We start from the raw sequence: 12,500 nt of genomic DNA, 5'->3' as shown, positions 1-12,500 counted from the left end.
ATCATTTTCTATTCTGTTTTAATATTATTCCTTTTGTAGATCATTGACATCTGTCGTAGACAAAGGATTACAGTTAGAATGAACTGTTTTCTTGGAAAAGCTTTAATTAGAATGAAACCAGATAAGAGGGGACCCTATGACTTGGTTTTCTTTGTACTTCGTCCGTCTTTTCTGCTCTCTGCTTTTTCCCCTGCTATCTCTTCAGCCCTCTCTCCCCCTTTCTCTCTCTCTCTCTCTCTCTCTTTCTGTTGTTCTCTCCATCAGTTTGTGGAGAGCGGGTAATAAGAGCTGCTGGAGCTACTATGACTATCCCTATACTATAGAGTCTGTTTGGCTATCCCTATACTATAGAGTGTGTTTGGCTATCCCTATACTATAGAGTGTGTTTGACTATCCCTATACTATAGAGTCTGTTTGGCTATCCCTATACTATAGAGTGTGTTTAACTATTCCTTTACTATAGAGTGTGTTTGACTTTTCCTTTACTATAGAGTGTGTTTGTATTTGATGGGAAGGCTGCTATGACTATCCCTATACTATAGAGTGTGTTTGACTATCCCTATACTATAGAGTGTGATTGACTATCCCTATACTATAGAGTGTGTTTGTATTTGATGGGAAGGCAATAATGAAAGGGTGTTTCTCTTACCCTTCCATCCAGCACTGCCTTTGTAAAGTTCTGGGTTACTGGATCTGCTGCAGCCATCTGATGTATTGAATCTTTGCCCCTGAGAAAGTGTCTGTTCTCTGGTCTTTGCCCCTGAGAAAGTGTCTGTTCTCTGGTCTTTGCCCCTGAGAAAGTGTCTGTTCTCTGGTCTTTGCTCCTGAGAAAGTGTCTGTTCCCTGGTGGTGCTCTGCATTCAGGGTGTTCATCACAGTGCCCACTGACTATATGAGTGTGTGTGTGTGTGTGTGTGTGTGTGTGTGTGTGTGTGTGTGTGTGTGTGTGTGTGTCTCCTACTGACTATATGTTGTTGAAAAGCAATATAATGACTCAGTGCAATAAGGTACAATAATTACTATAAAACTCTATCCCCATTGCTGAATGACCTTGTTCCAGTTACACATGAATAAGCCAGTTATGTGAGCTGATGTTTTCCTCACTGACAGACAGACACACACACACACACACACACACACACACACACACACACACACAGACACACACACACACACACACACACACACACACAAACACACACACACACACACACACACACACAAACACACACAGTCCATGAGTCTCCGCATGTGTGTGTGTGTGTGTGTGTTTGCGCGTGTGTGTGTGTGTGTGTGTGTGTGTGTGTGTGTGTGTGTGTGTGTGTGTGTGTGTTAGTGTGTGTATGTGTGTGTGTCTGTGTGTGTGTGTGTGTGTGTGTGTGTGTGTGTGCGACCAGAGCAAATGGGCTGTTTTTGTTCCTCTGTTGTCTGGGGACCAAACTGCCTCCTAACCATCAGACCAGATGCCCAGTCATGAGCCCCATATAGCATAATATGACCGCCATCACTCCTCACCTACCATTCAAAATAAGACTCCCCACACACTTCCTGACAGCCCAGGCCTTGCCTTCGATTCTCTCAAGGTGTCTCTCATAAAGTATTATTCTTGTTTTTATTTCCACACAGTGAACCACAAAGTCTTATGTATGAGACTTCTGGTCCAAGCTCACAAACACACACCCTCACCCCCCAACCTACCCCAATAACTGCTTTCCACATATCTCAAAAGACCAAGGTAGGACATTGAATTTAGCATTGCTTCCATCCGATGTGAAATCACCAGATCACATTTCTCATGCGCTTGTCTGCCTGACATCCAGGCGGAGAGGGAATGAGGTCGAGTCTGAGAGTCTCACGAGCCCAGGGTCACTAATGCATGCAGGGCTGGAGAGCAGGCTTGCTTTAAAGAACAAACACACCTTTGCTGGGGGACCCGCTGCTCATGATTTCATTTCTCCTTATCTCCAGGGGATTATGCAAGATGTCAAATTCATTTTCGCTCCAAACGGATACATAACTCAGTGCCCAAGCCTCAACCCCAGTAAGTAAAAGACAACTACACACACACACACACACACACACACACACACACACACACACACACACACACACACACACACACACACACACACACAAACACACACACATAACTCAGTGCCCAAGCCTCAACCGCAGTAAGTAAAAGAGAACCTTGTCTGTGTTCAAAATGCATGTCACTCACTCATATTTGGAATAATAACATACTATTACAAAATGCATTTAGGTTATTATTAGTTTATTACATAGTTACTACTACATTACGGTCTTCGTTATTCCACAGGTAATTGTAAGATTTAATTCAGTTAATTGTTTTTCTGGCACAGGCACTGGTGGTGTAAATGTCTATGTGATGATGAAAGTCTGCTTTAAAGGGACACATTAAAGGCTGGGAGGTTTGTGAAAATCGCAGGCATGTTGACCTTGCCAAATGGCAAGCCCCTCCCCCCAAGTTTAGACAGCTGTGCTCTCTTCTCCGTTAGATATGGGCTCTCGACCACGGCAATTTAATCCACACAGATTCCTTGTGGTATTGGAGGAGCTCTTGTTAGAGAGAAATCAACAACACAAAATTAATCTAGCCTAGTCGTAGAGTATATCTTAGAGCTTAAGTATACCCCTGGCATCTTCAGCTCTGCAGTTGTCTTATTTATAAACACTTGCTTTTGTTTCTAGTTCACTTTACAGTATCCTATTTTGCCAAACATTAACAATAGCTAAACTTGTTACAGTATTGCATTATTAAAGCATTTGACCATCAGTCATGTTCCAGCTCCTCTAGCCCATGTGGTGTACTCATCCAGTTCCTCTAGCCCATGTTCTGTACTCATCCAGTTCCTCTAGCCCATGTTCTGTACTCATCCAGTTCCTCTAGCCCATGTTCTGTACTCATCCAGTTCCTCTAGCCCATGTTCTGTACTCATCCAGTTCCTCTAGCCCATGTTCTGTACTCATCCAGTTCCTTAGCCCATGTGGTGTACTCATCCAGTTCCTCTAGCCCATGTGGTGTACTCATCCAGTTCCTCTAGCCCATGTTCTGTACTCATCCAGTTCCTCTAGCCCATGTTCTGTACTCATCCAGTTCCTCTAGCCCATGTGGTGTACTCATCCAGTTCCTCTAGCCCATGTTCTGTACTCATCCAGTTCCTCTAGCCCATGTTGTGTACTCATCCAGTTCCTTTAGACCATGTTCTGTAATCATCCAGTTCCTTTAGGCCATGTTCTGTACTCCCTCACTGTGTCTGGTACTCAGCACAGGTCCTCTATGCGTGTGTTGTTGTAAACATACATTGTTAATGTGGTGCAGTCTCATCCTGCATTAAGGTCTAGCCCAGGGGTACACAAGCTGTAGGACATCTACAGGGCTCCTCCCAACCCACACAGCTACATGCACCTGATCCCACTTTTAATCAACTGATCAGAGTCATCAGCCAATTGATTAGTTGTGTCTGGTTTACATGTAACTTTTGACCATTTGTAAAGTAACTGTTAACCCCGCAAACAGGGAACGTCCCCAGGACGTTAACAGGACATTCGCAAGGTCCCCAATCGTCCCCAATTGGTCCCCGGCACAACGTTCGCTAAAGGACGTTACCAGAACGTTTTTGACGTTCGTAGCAAGTCTACGTTTGGTCCTTCTGTGACGTTCGCATGAGTCTTAAATCGGACTTTTAGGAAACATTATAATTTGGTCTCTCAGCACACGTCCCCAGGACGTCCTTCAAAAACGTCCCTGTTACCTTATCCTGCAGGTCCTCTGCGTGACGTTCGCATGAGCCTTAAAACGGACTATTAGGGAACGTTCTTATTTGGTCTCTCAGCATACGTCCCCAGGACATCCTTTAAAAACGTCCCCGTTACCTTTACCTGCAGGTCCTCTGCGTGACGTTCGCATGAGCCTTAAAACGAACTATTAGGGAACCTTATAATTTGGTCAGCACACGTCCCCAGGACGTCCTTTAAAAACGTCCCCGTTACCTTTACCTGCAGGTCCTCTGCGTGACGTTCGCATGAGCCTTAAAACGGACTATTAGGGAACGTTCTTATTTGGTCTCTCAGCATACGTCCCCAGGACATGCTTTAAAAACGTCCCCGTTACCTTTACCTGCAGGTCCTCTGCGTGACGTTCGCATGAGCCTTAAAACGGACTATTAGGGAACCTTATAATTTGGTCAGCACACGTCCCCAGGACGTCCTTTAAAAACGTCCCCGTTACCTTTTCCTGCAGGTCCTCTGCGTGACGTTCGCATGAGCCTTAAAATGGACTATTAGGGAACGTTCTTATTTGGTCTCTCAGCATACGTCCCCAGGACATCCTTTAAAAACGTCCCCGTTACCTTTACCTGCAGGTCCTCTGCGTGACGTTCGCATGAGCCTTAAAACGGACTATTAGGGAACGTTCTTATTTGGTCTCTCAGCATACGTCCCCAGGACATCCTTTAAAAACGTCCCCGTAAACTTTACCTGTGGTCCTCTGCGGGACGTTCGCACTCGGTCCTTCCAAAACGTCCCCTTGACGTCCTCTGATGGTCCTCTCTGAACCAGAGGTTCCGCTAGAGAAAAAATGTTTTTCATTTGCGAGACATTTTAATGATAAGCCGGCCAAATATCTATTTCTGCTTCTAAATTAGCCTATTGAAGAAAACTGACGGCCTGCATAGCTTAAATAATAACATAATCAGGTAGTTTAGAATGCAACATGTTTATTTTCCTAAGTTTACAATGGGAAACAAAAACATTAATGTCTGATGCGCGTCAATAAGTGGCCTTTAATCGCAACCTGCTGTGGCGTTAAAATGAGCGCCGCAACATGGTCATTGCTCTGTTCCATGAGAGCAGAGATTCTAAAATTATTCGACCCTCTTGTGAATCCTTTGCGTAGCCTTTTCAAAGTGCTAACAGAACATTTTACTGTGACTATCAATATCCTCGCACCTTAGAACTTGTCACTCCATAACGACATAAACGCCCGACATTTCGGACTTTTCTCTGGTGAAGCTGTTCGAACATCTAGGGCTTCAGGTATTCAGTTTTTGGAAAGTTCAATTTCTACATGAACTAGTTCAGTTCATTGTTCATAATTAAAATTTTTTAACTAAGTTCACAGCTCCAATTTTCAATATGCTGCGAGTGCGAGCTCTGGCGGCTCCGGCGCGCTCACGTACGGGCATAGACAGTATAATGCAACATATGCGTGTTGTTAAATAACTTTCTAACGGCAGATTAGCCTGTTCCTTTAAAACATAATAAGGGCAGTGCACGTTTGCTTTATAGGCCTAAATATTTGGATTGTTGTCAAATCCAGATTGTGTTTGCGAGACGGGATGTTTAAGAAATTCCAACCAGACAATTTGACCGGTGAGCTTTCTGTTGCAGCATCTTTGAAGGCCTGTGGAAAGCTCAATGTTAACGCTAGACTTGATAGACCTTCCTATGTAGGCTATGCATTGTATTGGAATCATGCAGACATTAAATTTATAGCACAGATCAGTAGAGAAGCATTCATATTTATTTTATTTCATCATTCTTAGTTTGGCTAGTTATTCTGCCTCCCTGCCCGCACGTCCGTGCCATGGATGTTAATTAAAAAAGGAATCATTACGGAAAACCCTCAATGCGTAGTGACTGAGATCGCTACAATATGCTTTTTCTCAAACCCTCGGAAAAAATGACTAAGTTTGTTGGCTGTCTCACACTGTGATAAAGTTGTTAAAGTGACAAAATAAGAATCAGACAATGGTAGTGAAGTGGTAGCGAAGTGGTTTAGTAATAGGAAGGTTTACGGTTCAATTCCCATGCCTCGCAATCAAGTTTGAAAGCGCGTTTGTGTCTCTGTGTGTGTCTATGTATATCATATGAAATGTGCTATATAAATAAACTTGAACTTGTGTGTGTGTGAGCCATGTAAGCGAAATGACGGCTCCGCGATCTATTATTATTTTATTTTTTTCATTTAGCTCAGCAAAAACACCGTGCCTGCTACGTCCGCGGTGCGTCCTTGAATAACGTCCCCAGGACGTCTAAAACAAGGTTTCCAGAAGTCACCACAATGCCCTCAGGATGTTCTTGCAACTTCCTGCAGAACGTCCCCAGGACCTATAGAAACACGTTTTCCAGACGTCACCGCAATGTCCTAGGGACGTTCTTGCAACGTCCTGCAGAACGTCCCCAGGACCTATAGAAAACGTTTCCCAATTGTCACCGCAACGTCCTCGGGACGGTCTTGGAACGTCGTGCAAAACGTCCTAAAGTTGTCAAGGGAACCATACACATTTACGTTTTTAGAACGTTCAGAGAGACCATTACAGGACGTCGAGGGGACGTCATTTTGCTTACAGGGAAGACATCATGAAGAGAAAGGGCATTTCCCTGATACCTTGGCCTAATTGGAGGTGTTGTCATTCGAACAAGATGGATTTCATTTTATAACTCTTTGTTCTCTCTTTTCCCCCCTGCTTTATTCTCTCTGTCTCCTCCCCCCTCTCCCTCTCCCTCTCCTTCTCTCTGTGTCTGTTTCTTTGCCGTCATCCTTCTTCTTTCCTTTTATCCTATTGAGCCTGTCCAACATGTAGTGATTTCTTAAGCCTGGTGCAAGGAATCATGGATCTGCAGGAGCTGCTGGCCGAAATGACACTGAAGGTAAAAGTGTTTCATACCTATCTCTCTCTCCACACACACACACACACACACACACACACACACACACACACACACACACACACACATGAAATTACATTGTTTATCAACCCAGTTAGCAATGAAGATGCCATTCAAATAAGTATCCCAAACAATGTCATTTCATTCAATTTCATTAAACATAAGCTGTGGCAAACCAAAAAAGCAAACCTAATATTTCTTTAATTCTACAGAATGAGTTTGAGGGCGTTAGTCAGGTGTCTCTTACACACTTCTGTCCTCTTTCTTCATTCCTTACATGGACTCACAAAGGATCCTATTTATAATTTCCTCTCATTAATGGATCCCTTTATGACTAGCCTGTTCCATGACTCTCCCTGGACAAGCAACTGCTGATTGTAGCATTTTTCTCTGGCCTCTCTTATGTTCAGACAAGGAGAGACCTGTACTGTGAATGAAGTCGTCTGATGTGTGCGAGCGTGTGAGTTCCTCTCATGTCAGGGATAAATATTTATTTTTAAAGCTGTCGCCAATCAAACATTTATCTCAGGCAACTAGCAGCCTGTCTCAGATGATGCGTTCTGTTGGGTTGTGGTCAAAATTACTTACAGACAACTGGAGTGGTACTGCAGATTTATTAACGATATCGGGAGCATTGTTACAAGCAATCCATGTTCATGAAATGTCCCACAACAATGCCCATCAGTTTCTGGGCAAACTGAGCTCTTATACCTAAAACCCCTCCCTCGGACTAATACACTGTGGCCACCTTGTCCTCCACTATAGATAAGACTATTGACATAGGATCCCCTTACCCCAAGTCTTGACTAACTCTCTCAGCTCATCAAACCTTACCCAACAGGTCAAACAGAATACATGGCCACACTTAGTTACCAATTCAATTTATGTTATCCTATGGAATCCTATACTAACCTACTTAATTAAATGTGAAACATATATTTTTTATCCCACATTCCCCCCTTGTGGTACTATAGTACCACACCTAGAGAAACTATATGTATCATCATTACATTTGTTTACTAGCCTTAAACACACATAATAGCAAAACATGGTTACAAATTACTTCCTCCAAGTTATCTAATTATTGAAATGTAACTCCATATTATGCATAGAAAATAAAAGAAATAACCATTACTCATGGAAAATAAAATAACAACATGAAATTCCAATTGCCTATCTATCATTTAAACCAGGTTTTTTCAAAATAGGGTCAGACTCATTGTACACTTCTGTTACTACCATATTTCCTCTCTCATTATTTGGGACTTCTTTGAATGGAAAAACATCTTCATACATTTCAGTTGGCACGGGACTATTCTGAAACATATAATTCTTCTGTTAGGTTTCCAAAATACATTGATCATACCAAATGTTTCACCACATAGAGTATGGCAAAGATGCATCCACGAATCACTAACTACCTTCTATCAGACAAGTCTAGTCTCAGGTAACATCGTGACCCCCTCTCTTATCAGGTCGTAAACATTCCTAAAGTTAACAGGTTTCACAGACTCTAGTTTAATCTTGTTTTGGCATGGAAGGCTAAAACACAGACTTTATTCGTTCCACACATCAACAAAACCAAAACCAACATCTTGTGTTTTCTCAGTTATTCAAAAACTCAAAAATAAATCCTAATCTAGTCTTCGACAGCAGAGCTGACTTGGGTCGTTTTAGACCCTCCTCAGGTAACTGTCCAAATAAAATGAAAACAAAAACAACAAACTTGTAACGGTTTTCTAGCTAAACTGAGAAAAATACTTTGATGTGGTGCTAGTGATACTTATGAATCTATCCTGACGTCTGTATTCTTTAGCCTCCTGAAGATTGTTTACCAATCCTTTCTTATTACCAATCCAATTCAGTTGATGTATTGTTCCAGATTTTTCACCACTCTGCAGTGTGACAGATGTACCCAAGTGTCTCTTTCAGCCCTCCTCACAGTCGTAGATGTAGATAACAGTACTTCAAACGGTTCTCGCCACCACTGTTGATCCCAATTCGTCCTCCTTAAATCTTTGATCAGAACCCAGGCTCCTGGCTCAACTGGGTATTTCCTTTGGAAACTTTGTGGAAAGGCCGACGCCACCTATTGAGACACAAAAGACAGAGCAGCAATCAGTCCTCGCATGTAACTAGTCATTTTTATATCTACATCCTCTAAGTTAGGTGGATTAGTAAACTCCGGAGCCGTCAGAGGACGTCCAGTCAAAATTTCAAAAGGACTGAGCCCTGTTGATCTTGAATGAACGGCCTCTGAGGTAGAGAAGAGCTAAAGGAAGTGCAGTCACCCAATCCATCCCCATTGACACTATAATTTTACTTTCAACATTGAATTATTTCTTTCCACAGCATCTGCACTTTGTGGATGTTGTGCACAATGGGTTCTGAAGTCCATTTGCAATTTCTCAGACAGCATTTTAATAATTTTGTTGACAAAATGTGCTCCATTATCTGAGGTTAGTTTCTTTGGAACTCCCCATCTAGGCACAACATCTCTCATTAAAGCCTTAGCCACTGATATGGCATTTGCATGCTTGACTGGATAACATTCAGGCCATTTTGAAAATATATCCACTATGACCAAACAATATTCATATCCTCTGCATTTGTTCAATTAAATGAAATCCATCATAATTCTGTTCAAATGGATTTTTCAGGTGATGGATGATGCCCTTCCTTATACTCTCATTGTAACAATACATGGATGCTACTGTAGTGAATCCTGGTGTAAAATAAATTTTGTATGCTACAAACATAACATTTTACATATTGTAATCCCATACCTCCCATAAATAGGGTGACCATAACCCCATATTCAAATTGTGCTCATATACCCCCCTTTTGCGCACTGAAAATCAAAAGTGCGCACAAAGCAACAGGGCTAATAACATGTATGAAGTTACCATGTGGCCATCATAGCACCTTCATATTTTATCATGCCCGCAGTTTATCCCCTTTTTTTTCAATGGTCTTATCCAATAAACTAGTTTCATCACATATTACAGATTTGCCTTTTGCCAAATTCTATGCTCCCACCAAGGCTACCATTTCAGCTGCTTTAGCAGAAAAAATCCTGTGAGGGGTGAGTTTATCATTTCAAAAGGATTCCCTACAGAACACCTGTTCCCCCCCTTCTCCGGACTCCAGTTTCATAGATGATCCATTAACAAACAAGATTAAATCAGGGTTAGAGACAGGTGTTTCAGAAATGTCAGGTAAATCACCATTCTCTGCTATCGGCAGCAGAGACACTGGATTAAGTGTTGTGAAACATGTAAGTGTTACACGAGAAAGGGTTAATAACACATGCTGATAAGTTAAGAGACGCGCCGGTGTAAGATGTGCTGTTTTTTTCTTCTTGTAAAAGCAATGAATGTACTTCATGTGGGACATTCACAGTTAGTGAATGCAACAATACTATGTCTGCACTACCTAACACTGCACTGGCAGCCGCTGCAACTGCTTTTAAACAAGAAATCATTCTTCTAGCAAATTCTTCTAATTGTTTAAATAAGTATACCACATGTCTATGCTGCCCCCCATATTGTTGACATAACACCCCCTGTATGTAACCTAATTTCTCACACACAAATTAAATGACAAATGACAGGTCATAATTAGGCAACCCCATGGCTGGAGCTGATACTAACACCTATCTTAAATAAACAAAAACTTTATCAGAGTTGTCAGTCCAAGTCAATTAGTCAGTCAAGGTTTTACAATTATTTGCACATGCTTGGAGAGGCTGTGTCCTCTCTGTCTAAGTTAATATCCAAGCACATAATGTCTCAGAGTTGCTCTTTCCTCAGCAGACAAAGTTAAAGTCTCTTGCTGTTGTAAAGAGGAAGGTTCAGGCTTTACAAAGATGTCTTTGTACAATTAAGGAGCTCCATTTTTGAAAAAAATATGCCTCCAGAGAGGATGAATAAAACAATTCAGGGGTTTGTGAATGGACACCCAATTATCAGCATGTACACATGCTTTAACCAAAAGTCCACAATCACACCATTCCCCCTTTTTTCTCTAAAGGCACATGGGGAGAAAAAGTTGAGTTTGCAAACAAAATATTTCAGACCAGGCTTCAGGTCTATTACAGCTGCAGCGTAGCTTTTAGTCATAATAATGCTAGCTTATGTCAATTTTCTTTAACGATATGATTGACTTGGTACCATTTCTCCGGATTTGTGATATCTGAGAAAGAATTTGTCACCCATTGCAACCACTCTGGAAGTTCCTTATCTCCCTGGACCAAGACTGGTGACTTTAAAACTCCACTCCAAGTTGGGTTATCTGATAATACAAACAAAAGGGACCCCTCTAAACCAACCCCATTATGTGTGAGTGAAATAGTAAGCTGTAGTTTTCAAATTAAGTCTCGGCCCAGTATATTTTTCAGGGCAAACACTGCTGAGGATGAACTGGTGTTGTAATGCATTGTGTGTTCCTATTGTAGTAATATTGGAGTAAAAACTGACTTTGCTATCCACTGACCTGATGCTCCCATAACATTCACTATTCTGGTACTTTTCAATGTCATACACTTTCCAATATCCTTCTCTCCTAACCTACTAATATCTGTCCCTGTATCAATCAAAAAGAAAAAATATGTACATTCAAAGAGAGAGAGAGAGTTTCGGCTGGGCTGCAGCATTCAAACAATCCAAGCTGTAATCCGAAGTGTCAACAAAAGGTCCCAGTGCCCCAAGGGCTGACTGTTGTCCTCTTCTCACTCCCTGTCCTTCCCTTCCCCCCTTGCCTCCACCTGTTTGCCCACTTGTTCGAAAGTGCTTGAAATTCATCTTGCTTCTTTTGGTCACTCTTCTCACAATTTTCAGCCTATTATAACAGTTCATTGGGAGGTGCAGTACTCCAAGTAACAAGATGAGTCTTAACACAGTCCATGAGATCTTTTTTTTCTCCTAGGATGAAATATTGTCTTCTCAATGCTTCCTCCTGTGCTGCATTTGTGATCTCCCCTCCATGTCTATTCACTGCCTGTGCCATTCTTCCCAAGAATTCTCTAGCTGTTGCTTTTAACCCTTGTGATATGGCCATTTTAGTACAATCTTAGTGGCTGTATAACAATTCCTCAGTTCAGTAAACAAATCAGCCAAAGCTTGTTGCTATCCACTCCTGCCCCCCTTTTTCTTCCTTCCCAGTCGCCTGCTGTGAAACTGTGTTGGTCTGGGGACAGTGGCCTGTGCAACAGCACCTGGTTGTGTAAGCTATGTGGGAGGCTGTGGCACAGATAGCTGGAGTAACTGAGTCTGGAATGATTTCGGTAATACCTGAGGCTGAAGTGACTGAGGCAAAGGTGGCTGGGGTCTTAACAGGGAGTGTGGCTGTTGGTTCTGGTTCATTCTTCTGCACAAACATTTCTGCTGTCATGTCTGTAGTCCTCTGGGCAGCCATTTCCCCTCTCTCTTCTGTAAAAACCTTTCTTTCCCTCTGCTCTCTAGCTTGCTTTCTTTTCTCTTCTCTATCCATTGCTTCCTTCTCCCATTTCCCATACACTTCCACTTTCCATCATCCCTACCTTCAGTTTACTTTCCTACACTTACTTTTCATTCTTTCCCTCTAAAGGAAATTTCCCTTCCTTAGTAAGTTCTCATCTACACATTCAGGTCCATATTTTTTTTTTTTTATACATGTCCCTCAAACATCCTGGTCTCTCTACTCCTCTAGGTGTGTTAATAGTTTTACTCTTATTATTCCCCATATTTGCAGTGTCCCATTGATATTTTTTTTCCCAATTACCTCACGCCTAAATCAGAGTAAAGCAAAACAAAGTGTGACAAATTCCT

The 12,500-nt window shown here is 42.0% G+C and overlaps 1 protein-coding gene across 1 annotated transcript in view; it reads left to right on the top strand.

Moving 5' to 3' along the window:
• The window catches only part of LOC308369242 (protein kinase C-binding protein NELL1-like), a gene marked incomplete at both ends in the record, with an annotated part of 169,134 nt that overhangs the window by 51,746 nt on the left and 104,888 nt on the right, over nt 1–12,500 (top strand). Inside the window, 2 exons of the mRNA XM_080843584.1 lie at nt 1,969–2,041; nt 6,593–6,675. Coding sequence (XP_080699710.1) covers nt 1,969–2,041; nt 6,593–6,675 — 156 coding nt within the window. The remainder of the gene's footprint in view (nt 1–1,968; nt 2,042–6,592; nt 6,676–12,500) is intronic.

Source organism: Sprattus sprattus (genome assembly GCF_963457725.1).
Source record: "Sprattus sprattus genome assembly, chromosome: 8".
Lineage (NCBI taxonomy): Eukaryota > Metazoa > Chordata > Actinopteri > Clupeiformes > Clupeidae > Sprattus > Sprattus sprattus.
This window is presented reverse-complemented; position numbering and strand designations above follow the sequence as displayed.